At 38.4% G+C, this 27,246-nt stretch overlaps 1 protein-coding gene across 2 annotated transcripts; it reads right to left on the reverse strand.

The window, feature by feature from the left end:
• Positions 1-6,324: 6,324 nt before the first annotated feature.
• Positions 6,325-27,176, reverse strand: DNTTIP2 (deoxynucleotidyltransferase terminal interacting protein 2). 2 transcript variants are annotated; one of them, XM_045478340.1, is made up of 7 exons: positions 25,874-27,152; positions 23,215-24,854; positions 21,246-21,384; positions 18,420-18,515; positions 16,818-16,982; positions 15,170-15,279; positions 6,325-7,354 (listed from the first exon to the last, which is right to left on the reverse strand). In XM_045478340.1, the coding sequence occupies exons 1-7, from the start codon at positions 25,943-25,945 to the stop codon at positions 7,261-7,263; spliced, it is 2,316 nt and encodes a 771-aa protein (XP_045334296.1). In that variant the 5' UTR covers positions 25,946-27,152; the 3' UTR covers positions 6,325-7,260. The 2 variants fall into 2 exon arrangements, 1 of the variants encoding a protein (XP_045334296.1); XR_006712464.1 differs by lacking the exons at positions 6,325-7,354; positions 15,170-15,279; positions 16,818-16,982 and adding exons at positions 21,683-21,721; positions 22,539-22,587 and having other exon boundaries at positions 25,874-27,176.
• Positions 27,177-27,246: the final 70 nt, after the last annotated feature.

A 27,246-nucleotide genomic window follows, 5' to 3' on the forward strand; every position in this document is an offset into this window, starting at 1 on the left:
AAAATTTAAAAAACAGGGGCGCCTGGGTGGTGCAGTCGGTTAAGCGTCCGACTTCAGCCAGGTCATGATCTCGCGGTCCGTGAGTTCAAGCCCCGCGTCAGGCTCTGGGCTGATGGCTCAGAGCCTGGAGCCTCTTTCCGATTCTGTGTCTCCCTCTCTCTCTGCCCCTCCCCCGTTCATGCTCTGTCTCTCTCTGTCCCAAAAATAAATAAACGTTGAAAAAAAATATATATCTGGAAGCTAATAAAGTTTAAAAAAAAAAATTAAAAAACAATTGAATTGTTTGAAGAAAGTATAGTAGAGCCATATAATTGAATACAATGCAGACCTTTACAAAATGAGGAAGATTTATGTATACTATGGAAAAATATCCAAGATTATATGAAGAAAGCCAATATGTATGAAAATGAGCATGTTTAATATGATTCTCTTGGGCTAAATAATGCTAATAATAATAGTAATAATGTGTATTACTATGGTTGTATGTGCGTAGAAAATTTCTGGAATCATATGCAGTTAACAATGCTGGAGCAGGAAGAACAGTGATATGAGGGGGGGGTGGGCCTTCTTTTTTTATATCTCATTGTAATGTTTGAATTTTTTCATATGAAGTCTATCTTATCCTTGTCATAAAAAAGTTAAGTTTTGAAAGGGTAAAGCAAAAGAAAAAAACAACAAAAACAAAACCTAATGTTAATGATGAAGGGGAAAAAAACATTTTGTCTGTTCCCTAGATCACTTTCATATGGGCAGCCTTGTGATACTACTTATCCATTAAAGATTTTCTGAACTTCATCCAACATTTATTGACTACTTACATTTTACTATATGCTGGATCTCAGGCATAAGTACACGGTTTAGGAGCTCCTCCTGTTAAGAGTGGAGAAACATGTAAACAAAGTATCTCTTTACAGTGATTCCAGCAGGCACTGTGTCCTGGAGGTCTTATTCAAACATGTTAAGGACTGTGGACTTGACAGAAAAGGTAGTGAGTGGGAAACCACTGAACAGCTTTTTAGGTAGGAAGCAGTGTGACTATTCAATGTGTGCTTTCTGTCCCCACTCTGGCTATAGTGTGAATACCTGGCTGGACCAACAGTGCAGGACTGGAAGCTCGAAGACCAGTTCAAGGTACTTTGAGTTGTTTAGGTACGAAAATGATGGAGGCTGGGGCACCTGGGTGAGTCAGTCAGTTGAGCATCCGACTTCGGCTCAGGTCATGATCTCGTGGTCTGTGAGTTCAAGCCCTGTGTTGGGCTCTGCTGACAGCTCAGAGCCTGGAACCTGCTTTGGATTCTGTGTCTCCCTCTCTCTGCCCCTCCCCCACTCATGCTCTCTCTCTGTCTTTCTCTGTCAAAAATAAATAAACTAAAAAAAAAAAAAAATGATGGAGGCTGGAACTAGGGGTGGTGTGGGGAGAAACCCAGAACACAGACATTTGATGGATAGGCAAAGAATGAGGTTTTCAAAGAGTCCAAGAAAGGGTAGCCAGAGAAGTAGGAAGAAAACTAGAAGGAAGTATTCTCTCCAAGAATTGATGGAGCAAGGTGCCTCTAGAGAAGGGAGTCAAGAGGAAAAGGGAAACGTCTAACAGTTTTCCAAACAACTGCTTATGCCAACCAGTTTAGCCCTCACCATTTAATTACTCCCCAGATCCTAGCAAGTAATGATTATCCCCGTTTTACAGATGAGAAAATTAAGTTGCAAAGATCTTAATTCTTAAATTTGCATCTTAAATTAAGATGCAAAGATCATCAGGAATAAGATGAAAAGAGTAGCCTAGAGATGATGGGAAAATATCTGCTCTTCTAAGGCAGGTAGGAAGAGGGGGGGATACAAGCATGAAGGTCAAGGGAAAACCAAAGGTGTTCATTTTTGAAGACCTATTTTCTTTGTGCTCTTTTCCAGCTCTGCCCCACACACCCAGGACTCCAGGAAGGTATTGACAAAGAAGGAGTTGCCTGAAGGGGTGGAGACACTCTCATCTTACTGCTGCCTGTGGTCCATAAAGACTTGAAAGACCAGAGGCCGGGAGTGGTTTCATTCAGCTTCCTCCTGATCTGGGGCTTTCTCCATCTTAATATAAAATATTAAGAAATATTTTATAATCTCATTCATCCTCAATTTGATTTATATTTTTGAGTACTAGCATAAGGAACCACGTAGGAAAGACATACAAAGGTGAGTGAGATAGAGTGCATTTTCTTAAGAGTTCACCCTAGTGTGGGGCAGGGAGCCATGGATCGAGAGTCCCATTAATTAGGATTGGCTTTGGCTGTGAGTGGCAGGAAACTCAAACAATGCATTTAGCAAGATCGAGGTGTCTTCCTCAGGTGAAAGATCAGGCAGTGGCAACTACTGGATCAAGAGTCACCCAGGCTCCTTTTTATTCTTTCACCTTAAAATGCAGCCTCCTCCTGATGTTCCGAGAAGATTGCTCCTCTCCTACCATCAGGTCAACATACTAGTTAGTGGGGAGAAAAATAAAGGGACAGAGTCCCACTCCAAGCTCACTCATCTCAGGGACACTTCCCAGAAGTTGCACATACTGTTTTCACTCACATCCCGTAGAAAGGTGAGAATCATAGCTTTTTTTCTCTTTTTCCAGGTAGCCACATTCTCAGCTACAAATTATGTGTTCCGTACCTAGTAAAGAAAGGAAGAAAGCTCAGCAGATTTTGTTGGTGATGTGGAAACAGGTATGCAGATAGTTATAGTGCAAGGCTAAAATACAAGTGTGACAAGAGTTACACTTACTAGCTCTGTGACCTTAGGCAAGTTATTTCTTAAGCTGTCTGTGCCTGTTTCTTAACTTACATAATGATGATAATAGTAACATCTACTTCGTAGGTTTACCTGAGGTTACCTAAATTATTATATATGTTTTGTATGTACACACATATACAGTTACCTAAAAATTTAACTCCCCTCTATATCAAGGCAGCTGAGATGAACTTTTGCAAAGCTCAAGTCGGAAGTAGTGGCAGATTTGGCTGGAAGGGCAGACGTTAGACAAATTAGCCAAGGTTTTGATGAGCTTCACATTCCGGAATTAAGCTAGGACTTGTTCTTCTCAATGTTCATTGCTATTTTGGCAACGTGTATGTGTATAAATCTGAGTACATACACACATACATACATACATTTAAGGGAAAAAATAAGTCTTGCTGATAATACACTAACATTAATATCTAGAAAGTCTAACCACAATGTGTGTCTTTTTTGTGTTTACTTTAGCATGTTACTCTATGGAGGGTGGAGGAGTAGGTGTAGGAGAGAATGAGACTGAACAAAACTTCATACATTTCTTTTCACATGGGTGACTACAAGCACATATTTCTTTCCTATCATTTAAAAAGGTCGAGGAAAACACCTTCTCATCATTTGTAATATTCTTCACTGCATATGTTAACTAAAATTCTCATGGTAACTGGAACCAAATCTAACCATAGTTTTCATATCCATATTTCACTTTTTCTCCCCTTAATGAACGTCAGAATTTCAGTATGTTGCATGGGGTCTGAGGTCAGATTTGGTGCCTGAGCCCTACCAGTCCCTCCTTTGTAATCCTGGTTGTAACCATAAGAAAAGCCCATGGGAGGGAAAGTACCACTCATCGCACAGCTGGGGACACTGAAGGACTTCTCAGCTAAGTTGTGAGGGAATAATTTATATTCCCATCATCCCCTACTTTTAGTAGAGAAAGTGAGGCTCAGAATAGCCCCAACTCCAGTTTCCCATCTTCCCTGGAAGAGAGGAGGTAGACCTGTACCCTAACAGGGCAAGAGTGACTGCACGTTTTCAGACTTGTTAATACAGCAACTCTCTTCACTTACAAAGATAGAGCCCAGTATCTTGGGTTCACTTCAATCCTTTTTCCTCCAGAGGGGTGAGTAGGAAGGAGGCAGGTAGGGAGAATTTCCTAAATACTATGCGTTGAGCCCCAAAGAGAACATTATAAGGTGCTAACACGTTAGGGAAGTATCTTGAACCATCCAGATCTACTCAGCTACTAGCTGAATACCAGAGTGACCTCATCTTAATACCATGTGGAGCCCAAATCACCCAGCCACGCCTTGACCCACCAAATCATGATTTATAAAAACACAGTGGTTGTTTGGAGTCACTGAGCTTTGGGGGGTAATTTGTTACACAGTGATAACTGGAACATACACTATGCACCACCCATCACCTGTACCTAAAATAATTTTGCCTTCCTCACTGTTGATGTATTTACTAATCACGTTTTTTCCACGTCAGGAACTCTCCACTGTTATCTAACTTCACATCTCCTAGCTCGTTTTGAGGTTTCATTTCTTTGATACAACACTGATCTGCTAGGATAGTTAGTAACAGGTCATGCTATTAACTCTGCTTCTTGGAAGCTATTAATCGGAAGTATTCCTTCTTCACTTTTAAAACTAGAAACCTTTCTTCCTCATTTTAGCTTATGTAATAATGAGAAGACCTGCATCTTACATTTTAATTGGTCAGATGCTTGGGGAACAGCTATTTAGAATGCATTTTTTGTTTCAGTCCTTACTGAAAACTTCCAATAAAATGTCCTAGGTTGTTACTCTGAACGGTAGTTGTCTGTAATGGAGAAACTGAATGGAAAAAGTACCTATACATACCTCAGAAATGGTATTAACATTTTTTTTTCATTTGTTTTCTTGTAACTTACTGTTTCTAAAAGTGGGAATCCCATAAATTTATCCCAGTTACTCAAGTTTTTATTAAACTTTTCTATATAGCTCTCAACCCCCCCCCCCCTTTTCTTTTTAAAACTGCCATGGATCCTTGACAGCCAAGTATGGCCTCTCATCAGACATCCTTGTTATGGGGACCCATGAGACAGTTTCTCAGGTCTTAGTAATAAGGAATACATGTTTCTCTAAAGCAGTTTTTATATCAATACTGCACGTAGGACTGATTTTTGTGTTAGACATTAGGAAGCTCAGGCCCCACCTTTACCAACTGTTACACTTGGTTTTACAGAACTGTTTACTGACTTCACCCTGGCTTCATCTGATTTCTACCATCCTTTTCTGTTTCCTCATTTCCTCACTTAAGCCTGTGCAACAAGGTAGGGCGTTTTAGAAATCTTTCAAGGTCTTACAATGTGTTGATGTCCCTTTTATCAGCACACTCTACCATACTGGCACTTTGTATGTTTTATAATGCTTTTCAGCTGAGGAGTCAAGCTACTTTCTCAGTCATTAAGCCTTAGTTCAGGTGAACCAAATTCAGGGACACAAGCCAAAATCACCAAAACCTACTTCTCCATAGAACTGCTTTGTTTAAAAACAAAGGACAAATACATCCATTATTCAAATACACAGATATTTGTAGAAGGTTATTTGTAGATTTCCTTCTGACCTTTACTATAATTATACTTAGATATCTTTCTTTAGTTTTGAAGGTTTAAAATAAATTTAAGATCATATTTGAGATGAAACTATAACATATAAATGTTAATAGAGATACCTTTAAATGATTTTTAGTTGAATTGTTTATTCCACTGAATAAGTTTTGTTAATTGTTAAAAACTCTTCTTTTTGTTCCAAGTTATTTAAATGGCTCCACAAAGATACATATAATGAAGTAATATTAAAAATGAATCCATGGGGACAGAACAAAAGAGAGCATGTTAAAATGTAACTAAAAGTAAACCCTCAGAACACCTCTATGGTGGCTTACAGACTGACTGAGCTGGACTCGGCACTTAGGCTCAATTCTCTTTCCTCACCACTGCCTCCTAACCTAGAGAGCTCGAATGCTTTTTTTGTGTGGCAAAGATCAGAGGTCACTAATCTTGTTTTCCTTGTAATATGCACTGGACATCACAAATATTTGTCATAGCTGCAGTTTTCAAATACCAAATATTCAATCCATCATGGCATTCATGAGTCAGAAACCATAACGAAAATCATACAGTAGATAAGAAGTGGATATACACCATGACCCTGAGAAAAGCTGGGTAAGTCCTCAACCCTCTGTGCACAGAGACATCATACTGAATGATTATAACAATTTTGAGTCTTCTTACAGCGTAGTAGCATGCATGAGTTGAAGTAATGTTCTGAGAACAGCGACTCCTTCTGGAAGAATCTGCGAAGGGTAAACTAACTTCTTGTTTTGATTATTCAATGCTCTCATAGTGGGGTCCTTATTTTACCCAGTGGGAGGCAAAACTTAATATTCTTGGAATAAAAATTTTTCTGTAAAAGAGAACAGATGCAGATACTTGCCTAATTCCACCTATGAATGCCACTGTCAGTTCTAATACTAGGTTGGTTATGATCCCAAGCAATAAACACAAAATACGAGATTTTATATTTACTGAAATCCCAAGGAAGCAGTTTGCTGGAAAAATAGAGGTTCCATAAATGATGACATTAAAGGGAAGAACCCACGAAGAAGCATTATAAGAAATGGCCAACACGCCTTGGGTACCACAAGTAGGTTAGTCAGGATGCATACTTCTGCCATTGGAGAAGGAGATAAACCCAACCACTTTAAAATTATTCCTGGCCAAATTAAAATTATACTGATTTAATCCTAGTTCACCTGAAACACAACACTCAATCTAGATAAAATTAATCTTTCCTCCCATTTTAGTTGCTAGGGAAAGAAAACAGTTCTCCTGTGTCTTCTACCTTTAACCCAAACTTTCTCGGAAGTCTTTGTTACCTTTTTAAGACTTTTTTATAATTTCATTTAGCTTTTCAGTCATACTGCTCCAAAAACACTTTGGTTCCAACTATGACTTTTATACTTGAAACAACTGTAGCTTCACCAATTTTCTGGAGCTAAACTTGGAAATGGGCATTTCCTGTCTACACACACACACACACACACACACACACACACACACACACACACACCCCTACATGTGAATCACGGTATTGTTTAGCTTTATTATCGAATTTTAAAGTTTTTTGTATATGTTAACAAACTTTATACTTTCTAAATGTTTTTTAATTCAATTTTCTTTAAATAACTGTCGAAAACTTTACAAAAATGTTAATCATCTTAAAATGGTTGATGTTTTCCTTTTTCTCCCTCAAAGGGTCTAAGGATGGGTGGGTCTTTTGTAGACACGCTTGTTTTTATCCCAAGGGGTATGTGATTGATTCTCCCTCAAGTCAACTTCTTTCAGACAGGGCCAGTCTATATTAATTTGTGCGATGGTGTTAGTTCTCAAAAACATCTTGAGTAAACAAAGAGATGTAAAATACGTGGCTTGCTCGGTGAATCTCAATTGCGAAATTTCTTCTTCTTTCGAAACTTCTTTCCTGCTGCATTTGCTGCTTTTTCAGCCATGATCTCTGAGTACTTCCTTCGGTTATATCTAAAAAGAAAACCAAACCGTTTAAGTTCTAAAGTATGACATTAGAAGTTAATGTAATGGTGGTTGTATAACTTCTAACCCTCAAAACATTTTTTGCATTATCACTGTTTAATCACATTTGTACTAAGTTGCACCATGTGGAGCTGTACCTGGAGCTGAGAGACTGAGCAGTGAACAAGACAGCCACATTCCCTACCCTCATAGAGCCTGCAGTCCATTGAGGAAAAAATGGCAACTGTAAGGGAGGGCTTTTGAAAGCTTTCAGCCACTGGACACCCATGCACTATATCCAGTCATCAGATGGTATCAAATGCTTTAAACATTTTTTGTAGGATGAAAATGTAAACATAGACTAATGCAGAAGCAGATATGAGGCTCTATCTATCTTTAAGCCAGACATTAAAGAGATCTGCACTAAATTATTTTTGTTTTGTTCATGAAAATATTTGTTTTTGTTAATGTGTAATGGGATATTATTTTAAAAGGAATTAATAAATATTTTTGAAGTTTCTTAATTTTAATTGCCATTATGGCAAATATTAATAAAATGTAGTACACAAAAGTTCAAAAGAAGGGCTTATCAGTACAGTTAATTAGGAAAAAGTAAAAATTCTCTAACCTGTAAAATTAGCCAGAAAGTTCTAGACCACTTTCACTGTTACATAAATCTGTTATTACTAAAGCTGAGGATTAGCTAATACTCTCTTTAAAACAGAAGCTATTTAACAGTTTTAAGAAAGGCAGAGGGGAGGGGCACCTGGGTGACTCAGTTGGATGTGTGACTCTTGGTTTTGGATCAGGTCATGATCTCATGGTTCATGAGTTGGGAGTTGGAGCCCCGTGTCTAGCTCTGTGCTGACAGAGTGGAGCCTGCTTGGGATTCTCGGTCTCCCTCTCTCTCTCTGCCCCTCCCCTGTGCACAGGCTCTCTCAAAAATAAACATTTAAAAAATAAAACAGAAGCTATTGAAGCCCATTACAATATTACAGCTCACTCAATCCCACAAGAAGTCAGCACCACAATTTACACACATTCTAACAAATGTAAGATTACATTAAAAATGAAACAAAATCAAATGTATTCAAACTTCAGTGACATTAAAGTAATATAGACTGCTATACACATGGGATGCTACATATGAATCCAATGATGACCACAAATCTAAAACCGTAACAGATACACAAAAAATAAAGAGAAAGGAATCCAAGCATAATACTAAAGAAAGCCATCAAACCGTAAGGGAAGAGAGCAAGAGAAGAAAGATCAGAGAAAAACTATAAAAACAACCAGAAAACAATTAAAATGGAAATAATTACAACCTATCAGCAATTACTTTAAATGTAAATGGCCTCAATGTTCCAATCAAAAGACACAGGGTGAATGACTGAATAAAAAAGGAAGACTCCTCTATATACTTCCTACAAGAGACTCACTTCAGCCTGAAAGTGAAGGAATGGAAAGAGATATTCCGTGCAAATGAAGTGGGATGGGGGGTGGGGGTGGGGGTGGGGGACAGGGTAGCAATACTTGTATCAGATGAAATAGACTAAAAATAAAGGCTGTTGCAAGAGACACAGAATGGCATTATATAATAAAGGGATCCAACAACAGGATATAACTATTGTAATTTCTATGCATTCAATATAGAAGCCCCTAAATAGATAAAGCAAAAACTAACAGACATAAAGGGAGAAACTGACAGTAATACAATAATTGTAGGGAACTTTAACACCCCATTTACACCAACAGATAGATCATCCAGACAGAAAATCAAGGAGAAAACAATGGCTTTAAACAACACGCTGGATCAGATGGACCTAACAGAACGGTCCATCCCAGGAACAACAGAATACACATTCTTTTCTTTCTTTTTAATACGTAATTTATTGATATGCTTTTCTATATTTACTTTTTAGTGTTCACTTATTTTTGAGGAAGAGAGAGAGAGAGACAGAGAGAGAGACAGAGCATGAGTGGGGGAGGGGCAGAAAGCGAGGGAGACACAGAATCAGAAGCAGGCTCCAGTCTCTGAGCTGTTAGCTCAGAGACCGATGCGGGGCTTGAACTCACAGACCATGAGATCATGACCTAGGCTGAAATCGGACAATCAACTGACTAAGCCACCTAGGCGCCCCATGAATACACATTCTTTTCAAGTGGAACAGTGAACATTCTCCAGGATAGGTCACGTGCTAGCTCATAAAACACGTCTCAATAAATTTAAGACTGAAATCTTACCAAGCATCTTTTCTAAAGATAATGATGTGAAACAAAATGAATTGTAAGAAAACAAACACATGGAAGCTAAACAACATGCTACTAAACAGCCAATGGGTCAATGAAGAAATCAAAGAGGAAAAAAATACATGAAGACAAATAAAAAATGAAAATGGTCAAAAATCTTTGGGACACAGCAAAAGCAGTTAGTTATGAGACAACTTTATTGTGATAAAGGCCTACCTCAAGAAAGAAATACTTCAAACAATGTAACCTTACACCTATAGGAACTAGGAAAGAACAAATGAAGACCAAAGTTAGTAGGATGGAAATAAAGATCAGAATGGAAATAAATGAAACAGAGACTAAAAAAACAAAAAAGCCAGACTCGTCAAGAAAAGAGAACTCAAAATCAGAAATGAAGGAGAATTAATAGATACCACAGAAATACAAAGAATTATAAGAGAATACTAAAATAAAAAAAGTATATGCCAACAAATTGTGGACAACCAAAAAAAAAAAAAAAAAGATAAACTGCTAGAAACATAAAATCTTCCATAACTGAATCAGAAATAGGAAATTTGAACAGACCTATTACTAGTAACAAAACTGAAACAGTACTCCAGACTTTCAACAAAGTTCAAGATCAGATGGATTCACAGCTGAATACTATCAAACATTTAAAGAACAGTTAACATCTATTCTTCTCAAACTATTCCAAAAAATAGAAAAGGAAGGAAAAACTTCCAAATTCAATCTGTAAGGCATATTCCTGATACTGAAGCCAGACAAAGACACCACCACAACAACAAAAAAAAACCCCAAAACACTACAGGTCAATATGCCTCATGAACAGAGATGTAAAAATCCTCAACAAAATATTAGCAAACCAAATCCAACAATGTTAAAAAAAAATCATTTACCACCATCAAATGGGATTTAATCCTCAGATTCAAGGGCAGTACAATATTTGCAAATCAATGTGGTGCATTAGTAGGAAAAAGGATAAAAACCACACGATCATCTCAGTAGGTGACCAAATACAACATCCATTTATGATTTAAAAACTCTCAACAAAGTGGGTTTAGAGGAAACCTACCTCAACAAAATAAAGGCCATATATGAAAAACTCACAACTAACATCATACTCAATGGAGAAAAACTTTAAGAGCTTTCCTTCTAAGATTAGGAACAAAACAAGGATGTCCACTCTCACTAGTTTTATTCAATAAAGTACCAGAAGTCCTAGCTGCAGCAATTACAGAAAAGAAATACAAGGTATCCAAACTGGTAAGGAAAAAGTCTAACTGTCACTACTTAGATGACCTGACATACATATAGAAAACCCTAGACACTAACAAAACACTAACAAAGACACTAACAAAAAATAATCAGAATAAATAAATTCAGTAAAGCTGTAGAATACAAAATTAATATGGAAGTTGCATTTCTGAACACAAATAATGAAGTAGCAAAAAGAGAAGAAAACAATCCCATTTACAATTGTACCAGAAAGAAAATACCTAGGAATAAATGTAACCAAGGAGAATTGAAACAACCTATATGCTGAAAGCTTTAAGACACTGATGAAAAAAACTGAAGACAACACAAATGGAAAGATGTATCACACTCATGTACTGGAAGAATTAATATTTGTAAAATGTCCATAGCACCCAACATAATATACAGAATCAGTACAATCCCTGTTAAAATACCAACAGCATTTCTTGAAGAGCTAGAACAAATAAACCTAGAATTTGTATGGAACCACAAAAGACATCAAATAGCCAAGGCTATCTTTAGAAAGAAGAACAAAGCTGGAGGTATCATAATCCCAGATTTCAAGATACACTACAAAGCTATAGTAATCAAAACAGTAAGATACTGACACAAAAACCGACACAGAGATCAATGGAAGAGAATAGGGAACCCAGAAAATAAACACACACTTACACAGTAAGTTAATCTAGGACAAAGGAGGCAAGAATATACAATGGAGAAAAAGTCTTTTTAATAATTGGGAAACCTGGACAGCTACATGCAAAAGAATGAAACTAGTCCACTTTGTTATTCCATACACAAAAATAAACTCAAAATGGATTAAAGAACTAAATATGAGACCTAAAACCATAAAACTCCTAGAAGAAAACATAGACAGTAATACCTTAGGACATAAGTCTTAGCAACATATTTATGGATAGGTCTTCTCAGGCAAGGGAAAACAAAAGCAAAAATAAACAAGTGGGACTACACCCAAATAAAAAACTTTTGCAAAGCAAAGGAAACCAACAAAACAAAAAGAGACAACCTACTGAATGGAAGATTTATGTGGAAATGGTATCTGATAAGGAATTAGTATTCAAAATATGTAACTTCCACAATTCAGACCAAAAAAACCAATCTGATTAAAAAATGGGCAAAAGGACCATAACATTTTCCCAAAGAAGACATACAGAAGGGCAATACACATTAAAAGATGCTCAACATCACTAATTACCAGGCAAAATCAAATCAAAACCACAGTGAGACATCATATCACACCAGTCAGAATGGCTAGTATCAAAAATACAAGAAGCAACAAATGTTGGCAAGGATTTGGAGAAAAGGGAACCTTCGTCACTGTTGGTAGGAATAGAAATTGGTGCAACCCCTGTTGAGAACACCATGGAGGTACCTCAAAACATTTAAAATAGAAATACCATATGACTCAGTAATTCCACTAGCGGGTATTTACCCAAATAAAACCTCGAACTTGGAAAGATATATGTACCCCTATATTTATTGCAACATTATTTACAATAGGCAAGATATGGAAGCAACCCAAGTGTTCCAAGGACAGATGATGAATAAAGATGGTGTTAGACACAGACACACAGACACATAATGGAATATTATTGAGCTACATAAAAGAATGAAATCTTGCCATTCATGACAACATGGATAGACCTAGAGGATACTATGCTGAATGAAATAAGTCAAAGAGAAAGACGAACACTGTAGGATTTCACTTACATGTGCAATCTAACAAACAAAAAACAGACTCTCAAATACTAGTCAGAATGGCTATTATCAAAAAGAAGTAACGAGTGTTGGTGAGGATATAGAGAAAAGGGAACCCCTGGGCTTGGTTGGTGGGATGTAATTTGGTGCAACCACTATGGAACACAGTATGGGGGTTCCTCAGAGAGAGACAGATAATAAACTGATGGTTGCCAAAGGGAGGCTGGTGGGGGAATGGGTGAAGTAGGTAAAGAGGATAAAGAGGCACAGACTTCCAGTTGTAAAATAAGTTATGGAGATGAAAAGCACAGCAGAGAATATAGTCAAAATTACAAAAATGTTGTATGGTGAGATGATAACTACACTTACAGTGATGAGCATTTTGTAATGTACAGAATTGTCAAATCACTACGTTGTACACCTGAAACTAATAAAACACTGTATATCAACTATATCTCAACAAAACCAAAAACCACATACAACGCTGAAAATCACATTTCCTTCTGTATATCACACTTACTTCTTCTGTTCCAAGACATTCCTACTAATGGAACATATGACACATTAAAAATGTTAAGTTCCTTATCCTAAAGTATTCAGAGGCCAGAAACCTCTTAAGGAGAATGTTGTAGAAAGAATTAAAACATTCCATGGGCTAGTAGAGTGTTTCACATAGTGTGATACATAAATTTAGGTGATAGACAATATTCACTTAAAGCAATGTATTTATCTTCAGATACATTACAAAAATTATAAGCCAACTAACCCATTTATAGTAGGCAATATAAAGTTTCCTTTTATTTTTTTCTTAAAAAATTTTAAGTTTATTTATTCTGAGAGAGAGAGAGAGAGAGAGAGAGAGCGCGCGCACGCGAGCGAGCGCATGCCAGCAGGGGAGGGGCAGAAAGAAAATCCTAAGCAGGTGCCAGTGTCAGCGCAGAGCCTGATGTGGGGCTTTCATGAACTGTGAGATCATGACCTGAGCCAAAGTCAAGAGCTGGATGCTTAACCGACTGTGCACCCAGGGGCCCCTAAAGTTTCCCTTTAAAATAAAAGCAGGCAACATACAGATGATGCAAACATGAAAATGGTACTCAGTGACTGAAGTATGGGAACAATGAACTGTAAGACTACCTCTAACCTGCAATTTTATGAGTTTCATTCTACGAAATTTCTAGTTTACTGCCATCTTCCTCATGCTATTACTTTTTAGTGAAAGCACTATCAACACTGCTGTGATTTCTGAGATTGCTAGCAACGAGATTACAAAATACAGGCCAATTTTTAACCAGAACATATGGATCACACTTAGTAAGCAAAGAATCAGCTTGCACCACACCTCTGTGGGGATGGAGAGAAAATGACAGGCTTGAGATAGAATAGGAGAGACAGTCTGAATGTGGGATTAAAGAAAGTGCTAACGGATGGATGGTGATGTTGTTCAGTCATGAGGTACAGAGCACTGGGAAAGGATTAGACTGTATTGCAAGGGTGGGGTCAGGAAAGACCAAGTTAGCCCTTAGAGGTGTTTGTGGGATATCCACTGGATGCTCCTGAGGCAGCAGATGGCTATGTGGGTATGGACTCAAGAGAGATCCAGACTACACATAATACATTTGGAAGCCAGCAGTATATAAATTATAACTGACGCCCTATGGGGGATGAAACTCCCAAGGAGAGAGTAGTGAGAAAAGAGCATTGCTTATTTCTAAAATTTTTACCATTATCAGACTAATTAGGTTATGTAACACTTGGGTTAAATTTGTTTTCCATGCTGACAAAATTTTTAAAACCCTTTGACAGACCTTTTCACTTTTGCTATTAAACCAATCTGGAAGTTCAACAAGGGTTTCTGTATGAGGCATGCTTTTAAATCTCCTAGAATACACACATAGCTGCTTTAAGGACATTTAAACATACTCCCAATTGCTAACTGCTCCCATCTTAAAAAAATCCTCCAACTCCACTTCCACTTCACAAACTTCAAAGAATTGTCTCCATGTCTCCAACTCTCTCCAATCCAGTTTCCTCCCCATCACTCCCCTAAAACTCCTGGCAAGAATGCTGTGACCCCCACGTAAATCCAAAGGAAGTTTTTAGTTCTTATTTGATCTCTCCGCAGCATTTATTCCTGTTAACCATTCCCTCCAGTTTATATCTGCTTGTAACACTCTCTTGCTTGACTGCTATGACACTATGCCATCCTGGTTGTCTCAATGTCCGTTGGCCATTCTTTCCCAGTCTCCTTCACAGGTTCAGTCTCCTCTAGCCAGTCAAATATTTACGAGCTTCCATGTAAAGCAGTAGTTCTAAACTGGGAACTGCTTATGCCCCACAGGGGACATCTGAAAATGTCAGTAGTCATTTCTGTCACATATTGGGAATGGAGTGCTACTGACTTATAGTGGGCAGACACCAGGGAAGCTGTTAAACATTCTACAATGCACAGGACAGTTCCCCTTAATAAACAGTTATCTCATCCAAAATGTAAATAGTGCTGCCATGCTAAAGCATTTAAAAATTACCTGAAATTTAAAAGTTTATGTATGTTCGAAAGGAAAGCATATATAATTCAAAATGAAACATAAATTCCTTTACCTTCTGAACTCAGAATCAGCCAGCAGTTCTTCTACAATAGTTCTCTTCCTTTGTTTTTTGGGAATTCGGGAATGGTAGAAGTCAGCTGGATTGTCAACAATGGTTCCAATCTATGAGCAAATGATTGAAACAAGTCATGTAATACTTGAATGCTAAGTTGCCTTCATATTTCAGGGTAGCTCTAACAAACTGTATTTATAGAAAGGAAAGGAAAACCCAACTTAAATTGAACTGATATTAAAGTCAGTTTTGCCATTTTTTTAAAGCAAAAAGAAGCCACTTATTCAATTGGCATTGGGTCCTACTAATGACATTTCAATAGAATTTATAGTAAAGTCAAAAATCCTTTTATGTAATTTAGTGCTAGGCAGTACAGCAAACTCTTGATGAACAGTGTAACTAGAAAAGTGGGACAGAGAATTTAAATTCTTTTACGTTTTAGTTTCTCAATATAACTGACACATAAATTCTACTACACGCTTATTTGATCTCATACGTTATCATAAATGCTACCTTCTTAGTAACCACTCTGTTCATACATTCAACCAAGTAAAACTTACAGTGTCTACTATGTGCCAAATACTGTGCTAAGTGTTTGGGAAACAAAGACAACATCTGGCTCCTGCCAGCAAAGAGCCCACAGTCTTAAGGAAAATCCACAGACAAGTAACTAAAAGATTAAAGCATAACATATTATGCTGAACAAAACACTGCAGATGCCATGAAAAGATAAGTGACCACTTCCACCTAATGGAAGTCAGCGTTTCACAAGGATGACATTTTAGCTTAGATTCGTATGGGCAAAATTTCACCAAGCAAACATAGCAGAGCTAAGTACATCATGCAAAGTCGGAATGCCAAGACCAGTCTGTGTATATTCTGAAAAGACAGTGGCTGAGTGTGTTGGAGCTTAAGAGGGCTATGTGACAAAAGAAGGGCTAGTTAGCCAGTTGGAGTGCAGACTATATAGACTCTACCCTCTATGTCATAAAGAAACATCGAAGGTATCATTCACTGATACCTGTGATATCACTGAGCAGAGGTGTATCATCAGCAGACTGCCTTTTTTTTTTTTGTAAAGAATAGATGACTGGCGACAATGTAAAGGATAGACTATAAGGGAGAGCAGACCTGGAGGAGAAGGACTACTATAGTAATTCAGATGACTGACAAGTAAGGTAATCAACAAGAACAGAATAAAGTTGACAGCTACCAGAGGGTGAATCAACTGGATTTTCATCTGCAAACACTTTGAAAACCAACTTTTAACTTATTTTCAGCATTTGCCTGGAAATGACCCTCTACCTGGAGAAGTGGAGTTTGGTGCAAATGATTCCCTATGTCCTCCTCCATCCTGTAAGGATTCTTGCTGTTAGGCTAATATTATTTATACACGATACACCCAACTTAGAGGTTCTGTAACTTTTAGAGGTATGACCTGGCAACTTAGTTACCATTTGCAACACCTTCTCTCTATAGAGAACGCCATTACAAGTTGGTGGCCAACTGGGTTCCGGCCATTATTACACAGCCTAAGCAGATGTGCGTCATAAATATTCATCTGTGTTAAGAGTAAACAGAAAGAACACTATAGTGCTCTCCAAACTAAAATGCACAGAACATCACCACCACCATTGTTGTTTCATACCTGGAAGTACTTGGGGAAGCCATCCCTATCATTTTTCTTGTAAAACCTTTTTGGGTCCATGCTAGCTCTCATCTTCAGTGCTTTGAGATCATTTTTAAGTTCCTCTGTCAATTCTGGAGCTTTCATACCAAACCAGCCATCACCCGCTGATTTTTGTCGTTCTTTCTGAAATTCAGATTTCAAGAACAATTAAACCAAAAATTCTGACCTTAATAAGCAGTGTATAAACTATACCTCATTCCCTCCAAAATTATATATAGAGAATTTCATGAATTAAAAACAAAAGAGGTTACTTTACAGAATTATTAGTCCTCAGATTCACCTTTCATAAGAGAAATTGAATCACAAGTGTTTACTTTGGTAAATTAGGCACAGTATTATCAGTTTCATAAATGAGGGTTCCTTAAAATTTATTTTGTGTCTTAGTAAGAATTGCTGATTTGCCGGAGAATAACCCACACCTTTAATCTTTATTTTGTAATCTGGCCTACACAAGAGATAGTGTATAAAAACATTTTCACTTCTGGAGCTTGTATGTTAACATTAACATTTTTATTCAGTCACCCAGGAGACTCAAAGTCACTTAGTCTGACCAGTCCAGAAATTTACGTTATTTCTAAAATTAAAAAAAAAAAAAAAAAAAAAAAAAAAAAAAAAAAAAAAGGATTCTATTCTTTGAGAAACTCCCAGCAAGTTATTTACCTAATTTTATTTTTCATTCATACAACATTATGGAGTGTCTACCACATGCCCGTAATGCTCCACCTTAGTGCTGAGACATTACCAGGGGAACACCCTCAAATTTCCTTCAAGCTCCCTTGATAACTTTACCCTTATTAGTTGAAATGGCAGATGGAAACAATCCCCTATTTTTACAAAAGAAACTAGTTTGTTAGGGATGCCTGGGTGGCTTAGTCGGTTGAGCATCTGATTTCACCTCAGGTCATGATCTCACGGCTTGTGAGTTTGAGCCCTGTGTTGGGCCCTGCGCTGACAGCTCAGATACCTGCCTCAGATTCTGTCTCCATCCCTCTCTGCACCTCCCCTCTGTTCGTGCACTCTCTCTGTCTCTCTCTCTTTCTCTAATATAAACTTTAAAAAAAATAAAAAGTAAATAGTTTCCTACCATCTCAGTGGGCAGACTACAGAGACCTGGGTTTTTTTTTACATTAAGTTCCCTACGACAGCTTACAACAGAGCTCTTAACTCTTTGTGAACAGTACCTATAAACCAAGAGGTGTGGACAGTAACCTTATATGCTGGCTGTCTAAGGAAGGGGAAAAAATTTTCACCAAGTGAAAATCTATATAAAACGTGTTTATGAAACTGTATTTTATGGGCCCTTAAATTTTTGTGACAACTTTCTTTGCAAATACATTTTTTTTTAAGATTTTATTTTTCTTACATAATCTCTACACCCATCATGGGGCTAGAACTCACAACCCTGAGATCAAGGGTTTACTGACTGAGTGCTTTACTGACTGAGCCAGCCAGGTGCCCCCAAAATACATATCTTTAAGTTACACAACCATGGTGTATAAGCTGAATATATATAGTCAAACACACCTAAACATTCTAAATAATGAGAGCCACTATACTTACTCTGCGTTTTTTCTGAAGTTGATACTTTGATTCACTATACGGTGGGACACAGTAGTTTTTTTCAAAATCAGGAGTAATGATGGTTTTCTGCAAAAGCTGCAAAAATATTAAATTGGTTTTAAAAATATCAGAGTATCATATAATCTTTTCCAACATCTTTTACCTTCTAAACATCTCCCACACTGAAGACTACTCCAAATATATTAGCCCTCTTTATATACAACCATACTACTGCAAAGTTGTTTCAGTCCTTAAGTTTGTAAATTCTATTACAATAAAAATGCTTTAGAAGGCAAACTGAAGGATTATTTTAGGAAACTTCATCTTAAATTTCTTTTTCTAAACTAAATCAGCACACATCAGATTTACATTAATTTGTCTAACTTGTTTTCATGGATTTGCAACCAGCCACTTGCACCAAACTGGAAAATAAAGTCAACAGGAAAAATGCCATGACAGCTCTTGAAATCTCTGAAAAAAACAAGCAAAAAAACCCTAGCCTTTAGTAAGTTCTTTTGATGTTGGTAAAACAGCTTCCTCTGATCTGAGGAGTTGATATTAAGTACAGTGATATAAATCTGATTAAACAACACACACTTTTTTATATCAACGAAATCATCCTGTCTCGATAAATCTGCTTTGTACAATTCAACAAGATATCTCAGACACTCTTTTAACATCAATTCACACATAGATCAACTTCATACTTTTTAATAGCTGTTATGCACTATAATTTTTCTTCCAATATTTAAGTGTCCATCAAACCTTTTCCCACTTAAACACTATAAACATCATCTCTACACACATATGATTATTTCTGTAAGATTCTAAGTTTTGACAGGTACTGCTAAATTGCCTTGTATTCAAGTAAGGTTAAATCCTACCAACGGTTAATCAGTGCCTTTTTCTTTACATTGCTACCAACACTAGGTATTTTTGTGTGTCGTTAGTGGTGCCTTATGGCTGTTTCCATTTGCTGTTGATCATCTTTTTGTGTATTTATTAGTTATATACAAGTCTTCTGTGGGAGATGCCTGTACTTTTGGGGGTTCTTTTTCAGAGGTTCTTCTGCATTTTTTGTTTGCATACGATAAATAAATATTGTCATAATACTATTTCTGTTACTAAAAAGTGCTTCAGGGTAATTAGACCTCTCCCATAGTGTAAGAACTAAAGAAGACTGCTCCTGAGCCCTCAAAATAGTTCACAGAAATATTAATTTGGTCAATAATATTTGAAATTAATCAATTCAGAAATCCTCAATTCAGGTTCAGGCGTAGGAGTTTCTGGATAGTAGAGTAGCAGTCTAGACTTTCCTTTCACTCAGAAATGAGAGCATGACATTTATTTAGCAGATTGTTAGTAGCTTGTTGTGTATCAAGTACTATAGTGTGAATGAGTGTGTGTGTGTGTGTGTGTGTGTGTGTGTGTGTGTGTGTGTGTGTAGAGAGAGGTTGGGGGGTGGATGCCACTGACCAGTAGTGGATAGAGGCCAGGGATGCCGCTACATATACTAAAGTGAACGAGACACCTTCCTACAACAAAGAGTTACTAGCACAAAAGACCAGTATTGCTGAGGTTGAGGAATCCTGTTTTAGAAATATAAAGCTAAAAGACAGGAAAGTAACAATTATATGATCAATAATGAGTCAACTCTATATTGGGTGTTGCAGAAGCACAGAGGTGGTGGAAAAGACTAGAGTTGGAGAATGTCTCCCAAAGGCAGTGGTCTATGAACTCTGCACTGGCTTTGGGAAGAGCAGGACATGTTCAGGGAACACAGCATGTGAACACAGCTGAAGGAACAGAGGCACCTTGTTTTGAAGAACCACTGAAGGACTTAAACAGGAGAATTTCATGGTTAGATTTGTGTTTGTGTGTTTTTTTAAGTAAACTCTACACCCAATATGGGGCTTGTACTCACAACATGGAGAACAAGAGTGGTATACCACATATACAACTTCCAACCGAGTCAGATTTGTATTTTTAAAAAGAGAAATCTAGCACAAGTATGGAGGGTGGCTCGAAGAAAAGAATAAAGAGACCACTGCAGTAGTCTAGATGAAAAAACAAAGCTCTGCACTAGCCAATGACAGTGGGGTGAAAAGGAGGGAACAGAGGACAAGGATGTAAGAAGCGGCATCCCTTAGGCTCAGTGATTGACTGCAAAAGGAAAAGAGATTTTGGCATCATTAACCAGCACAGAGAATACTGAAGAAGGAGCTGGTTCCAGCCAGAAAGAGAAGGAGGGCTATTAGTGAGGTTGAATGCCTGAGCAAATCTGAATAAACAGTCAACAGGCACAACAGGATTTAGACACAACAGGCACAACAGACCTGAAGGGACAGCAAGGCTAGAAAATACAGATTTGGGGAAGCCATGCACGGTTGTGATGAAAGATGAGGGTTTGGGTGAGGTTGCCTACCCTGGGATTTCCTTCTGCAATTATATGTATAATTTTAGGTCTACATGCAGGTATGTATTTTTCCTGGTGGGGGGAGTGGGCACCCAGTTTTCAGATTCTCAACAGCATCCAGCATCAGATTCAACAGAATCCTGTCCTGGATTCCTACTAAAAATATAGCAGGAAAAGAGAAGAAAATACAACCCCTGGGATAACTGGGAGGTGCAAGAAGAGGAATGCTGATCCTGTATTATTTTTCAAATGTCATCTTTTATAGCTAGGACTTTGAGGGGGGAGAAAAGGAGCACAGTAGGCTAATGTGGTTTTCCTGCAAGAAAATTAGTCTCTTATCAAGGACTAATAATTTCTAGAAGTGACTGCATAGTTCTGTGAAAACCAACAGGACACTCCGTGTAACTTACCGTGTCTTTCTTTTTCTCCTTGATCTGTGTTAGGGTTCTCTTGTTTGACTGTAGTTTGTCTGCATTGAAATTAATATACAAACCACCCAACTGCTTGATACTCATACCAGGGTCTATGCTGCTGCTTGTCAACTTCAGACTGAAAGAGAAACAATCACTTAAAGATCAAGTAATCAAATAAAAATGGAAACAACTGAGACTGTATTTTTATTTTTATTGTTTTTTTAAAAGTTTTTTTGAGAGAGTGTGTGAGTGAGTAGGGGAGGGGGTCGCAGAGAGAGAGGGAGAGAAAGAATCCCAAGCAGGCTCTGTGCTGTCAGTACAGAACCCAACGCGGGGCTCGAACTCACAAACCGTGAGGATCAGGACCTGAGCTGAAGTCAGATGCTTAACCGACTGAGCCACTAGGTGCCCCGAAACTATATTTTTAAAATCACCTTTTTCTTTCTCTCCTTTACTGCCAATGACCTCTCCCCCTACAAAAAAAAAGAAAAATCTTACTTTTACAATGGATTCTGAAAAACTGAATACTTGTTTAAATCTAATACAACCATTTAGAAGAACATTCTAGGATGAATAATGAATGAAAAAAGTTTTTTTTGATTTCCTAGATTTTCTTAAAGATTAAGACCACATAATATGCCAATGTACTTCATAAAGGAATTTTATAAAGAAAAGAATTACAGAAAAGAAAAGATACATCTGGCAGTCTAGCTCAACTTCATACACAGGCAGTGAGTTAACAAATATACACCTGCCATCGCTAGTAACAATGAGAAAGGTTTTGAACTTCCAAGTTACCCAAACTTAAAACGTTTTCCTGGGTAACTAAGGGCATTTGGTAATGCTTCTAAATCAGTGAGTTTTAAACAGTAATGAGTATCTGTATTTCCCACTGAAGGTTTTTAAAAATATAGAAGTCATATTCCAGGATCTACCAAATCGGAATCTTCTACAGTTGGGTCTGGGCTCCTGCTATATTTATGTAATAAGAATTTCTACTTTTACATTACTGAAAGGTCCTGTTTATAAGCAAATACATTTGGACTTATAGTTACTTTCTTATCTAATTATTCATATGAACAGCAGTTGAAAGCTTTGATCAATCTCTACTGGAAAGTGAAGTCACTACTGTAGTGGTTTGGCAGTGACTCTCAACCCTAAAGGTACATCAGAATTATCCTGGAGGAGAGTGACTTTAAAAAATAATAAATATGCCTGCGGCTAGCCTCAGAGGTTTATTTCATTGATTTAGAGTGAAGACTGGGCATCCATTAATGTATAGGCCCTTACCAAGAATGTCTGTATTTCCAGTGGATATATTGCCACCAGGGACCTGTGCCTAGAAAAACAAATTTAAAAGAGAAAACAAAAGAAACTAAAGAAATAGCCCCAAACATTGGTACTTTTCAATGGGTGACAGATTATAGGTGATTATTTTTCCTCCAGCTTTTCTCTATTTTTCAACTTGTCTATGATCTGCATGGAGGAAAAGAAAAAAAAAGTTCCTTTCCTTTTATATTGTTCTTAACTATCATGTAGGAAAATCTTTAATAGATTTCTAATAGGTCACTGGTGGGAGAAATATGACTAACAAAGGCACACACAGATACCAGGGAAATGAGGGATAAAAGAGCTCTTTCATAAAGAACCTGAGACAGGGGCTCCTGGGTGGCTCAGTCCGGTAAGTGGCTGACTTGTGCTCAGGTCATAATCTCACAGTCTGTGAGTTCGAGTCCCACATCTGGCTCCCTGCTGTTAGGGCAGAGCCTGCTTCAGATCCTTCCCCGCCTCCCCCCACCCCCTTCCCCGCTCATGCTCTCTCTCAAAAATAAACATTAAAAGAAAGAAAAAGAACATAAGACAGTAATTTTCTCAATTCCCTTGATTTGTTTTATATTTTTATGATAAATTAGCCACTTGAAGTATGTATCAAAAACCTATTTTTAAAAATAAAGGTAAAACTTACAGTTTAGACTTTGTGCTATTTAGTAAGTCGTCTTCATCACTAAAGTCATCATCTTTATTTCTGTCAAGGTCTGATGGTTCTTCACTTTTTTCATCTTCTTCCTCCTCTTCTTCCTCAGTGGCAACCTCACTTGCCTTGTCTCCCTCATCCAGGTAAAAATGTTTATCAGTACTCAGTCCGGGAGTTGTGTCGATTACAAACAATGGGTTGTCACAAGACATATTTTCTGAGTCTCCATTTAATGACTCCTTTTGACCATTATTTTCAACAAAACACACAGTGTCCTCTTCGTTCTCACTGTTTTCAGACTGCTGGCTCTCATCACTGCTGAGCACTAATAAAACAGAATCACCTTTATCCAGAGATGTGTTGAGCTCAGACTTGAACAGTTTGGTTTCGCTCTCAAAATCTATACCCCTTTCGTCATTCATGTCTTCACGGATACCTTTGACGGTGCACTCTTCTTCATCACTACCACCACCAAATTCTGTCAGGTCACTTGTTTTTTTGGTGTTCTTTCTCTCTTCATTCCATCTGTCCACTTCTACCACTGCAAATGTCTGAGCTAACGATTTCATTATAGCCTCACAGTTCAGATGTGAGGACTCTGATGTAGTTTTGTTATTTTGGGGGGTTGACTGCCTCTGAGAAACTAACTGCTGAATGTCAGTGTCCTGAGGTTCAGAAAGGCTCTCCAACTGAGAATTTTTCTCATTTCTTTCTTTCTCCTCCTCTACCATTCCTTTGGATTCTTCATCTAAATTCTTACAATTCTGTTTTGTTACTTCTTTGAGAGATACAACACTGGCCTGTTTTTCCTCTCTTAGATTGGAATGTTGACGTTTTTGCACTGCTTTTTTTCCCCCTGAATTTCTGTGGAAGGAATCATCAAAGTCATTGTAAGTTTCATTACTATAGAAATTTGGCTTATTTATCTGAGAAAGAGATCTTGCAAGTAAACAAGCTGTTTGTCTGGTATCTGAATCCTCTGAATTCGTTGGCAAATTTATAATCTGCTTTTCAGTTTCTGGTACAATGTTAGTATATTTCTCCTCAGTTTGTGACTGTAATTTCTTCTGCATACTTCTTGTTGTTCTCATAGTTGTAACTTCAGAAAATGAAGAAATGTCTGAGTATGATGATTCAGCATCAGAAATAATTTCTGCATATAATTCTTGGTTTGGCTCACTTAGGGATTTAGCCTTACTTCTTCTAGTTCTTGTAGTTATTAATGCAGGCGGCACAATTCTAGAAATACCTGAGACATGTGATTCAGCTTCAGAGTCATCGTCTACTTCAGCATGAGACTGATTTATTGGAGTTGTTTTCAGCCTTTTCCTAACACTAGACACCGGGGTGCATGCAACCAAGATCTGCCGTCTCCTAGTTACTCTTAAGATGGGATCCTGGAGCTCAGACACAGAAGAACAATCTGACTCTACCTCAGAGGTCTCTCCATCAGTATACGGCTTGTTTATCTCTGGTAATGAGACTGTAGTTCCACTCTTCCTCTTTCTGCTTTTAGGAGTTCTAGGGACTGGACTTTGTTTCCTAGTGGTTTGTGATTCAGCAGTAGTTGGGTCAACAGGTGGAGATTCTTTCCTGCTTTTTGGATGTGCCTGAATTCTTTTAGCAGAATTCTGGAAGTCAGAACAAATACACTGTCATTTAGGTAGGGCTGGAATTAGGGCAAAGCGAGTGAAATACTCCTCTCAGGAGCAAATTTTAAGAGGGCACTAAAAAACTCCAGTGAGATTAATACAAAGACAACCACCACCACCCACGATTAAAGAAAAAAAAAAATCAACTTAAATACTGGATCTGCTCCTGCATTTGCAGGACCCTTCCTCATAATAACGAGTACCCATGATTTTAGAAAGTAAAAATAAAACACATTGGATCTGACTCTACATTTGGAGGACCCTGCCTCAGTCTTCTCCCCAAGACCTAGATCTAACTTTAGGGAACAAAACAAGTAATTGAAAATTTTCTGCACTGAGTTATCAAATGCCAAATATGCTTGGTGGACCTGCATTCCGACACACACACAGGAGAAGAGAGAAGAAGGGAAATACTAACTCTGAGCACAGATGTGTTTAGGAACACACACACACACACCAGTGGAATCAGTCGTGTCCCTTACCTTCACGTACCTAAAGGAATTAACGCTCCATTCCCTTGGCCGCACAGACCAGCGGACCACTAGCGCCACTAACAGCCACCAGGCGGCGTCACTGAAGCTCTCCCCAACGCCGAAAGAAAGTGCTGAGGCCATTACCAGCTCCCCCACGTGAAAACGGTCACATTCTTTTCACCCTCATCAGACTCGTATTTGGTTGCCGAAATTAATCCTCCTTCGTACAGTGCTAACAGGTTAAAAGGCCGCAGCCATGCACCTGCATTACGGAGGTGTACTGCCCGAAGCAAGTTACCTGATCTCTCTGTTCCCTGCTGAGGACTGCCTTAAAAGATCACAGCGAGGACCGAAGAGGTAGCTACGGGCTTGGCAACGGGCCTGAAACAGGGCAGCGTGCGACCGGCTCAGGCCCTTCCCGCCGCTCGTCCTCACGCTGCTCCGCCGGGCCTGCGCGCCGCCCTACCACCCAAGCGCCGTTCTGCGAAGCGGCGGGCAGAAATGACGGCACGCTGCGACCCCTACCTTCTGCTGGGAGTTTTCAGCCAACGTGGCTTGGATCGTGGCCTGAGGCCGTCCGGACCTGGTTACCACCATCTTCCCGTCTCGCGGCCACCTCGGTTCCGGCGCCCCGGAAGTGCGTCAAAGAAGCGACTTGCTAGCCTTTCCCGCGAGGATTCCAGAACTAGCGAGACTCTCGTGCCAGTCTCCGGCCCACGGACCTAGGGATTCCCAAGGCCACGGCTTCTAGGGTTAGCTGCGGTGTTTGCTGTGGAGGACTGATCCACCGGCCTTCTGCAGGGAGTGACCTTCGTGGCGGCGGCGGAACCCGCAGTGACCGAGGGCCCCGTGCCAGTTTCACACAAAATTGGAAAATTGCATCTTCTTTCCAACTTCATCCATCCTCTTAATTTGGCAGTTCTAAAGGTCTTAATATAGTCATGGGTGTGACCGAAGGAATCATTTGCATTGTTTATAATACCTTTTTTTTTTTTCAACATCCTGCCCTTAGTCGTACAGTTAAATATTAATAACATTGAAAGACTCTTTGAGGTAAAGATGTATTTGTTAAATGTCTCAGAAACTCGGAGACTAGTTAGGAAGCTGTGTGATCTAAAGGTGGGATGGTAACTAGTGATCGGAAATAAGCAGAAAAGAAGAAATGTAAATTGTAAAGGAGAGCGATCATTTTATTTTGTTTTGTTTTTGTTGCAGTGAAGGGAATGACCAGAATCAAAAGGCGTTTCATTTTCTTTTAGGATGAAGGATGGAGACCTAGAATATATCTGAGGAGAATGGAAAAGGATTGAAGTAGGAAAACGGATATTGGAAGTGAGAAAGGATGAATGTCTCATCAAATCTATTTTTTACTGTTTTATAAGAGAAAACCAATTTCTCTTACTGTCACAAAACATACTTAAGTGGGCACATTGCCATCTAGCTAAATAGGTCCTTTCGGTAGCTTCCCTTGCAGCCAAATGTGGCTAAATTTTGGCCAATTACATACAAATTAAGGGTCGTGTAGTTATTTAGGGACTACATGAAAAGTAGGGATTTTTCATATAGGGACTATATGAAAAGAGAGGAGGTCCTCCCTGGACCTTTAATTCTTTAATTCATTTTTCTCCCTGGAAAGCTATATTCTCAGGTTTCATGCAGCAAGTTTGTGCCATGAGGATAAAGCCAAACTTTAGGGATGGCAGAGCAGTGAGAAAGAAAAAGTGAATCCCTGACAACTGATGGAGCTGCCATTTCAGTCCTAAACAGCCTACTTATAGATCTGTTTCACCTGAGAGAAATACCTGTGTTTTTATTTTTTTTCTTTTTCAAGTTTTTATTTAAATCCCAGTTAACATACAGTGTAATACTAGTTTCTGGTGTAGAACTTAGTGACTCAT

Source organism: Leopardus geoffroyi, chromosome C1 (genome assembly GCF_018350155.1).
Source record: "Leopardus geoffroyi isolate Oge1 chromosome C1, O.geoffroyi_Oge1_pat1.0, whole genome shotgun sequence".
NCBI lineage: Eukaryota > Metazoa > Chordata > Mammalia > Carnivora > Felidae > Leopardus > Leopardus geoffroyi.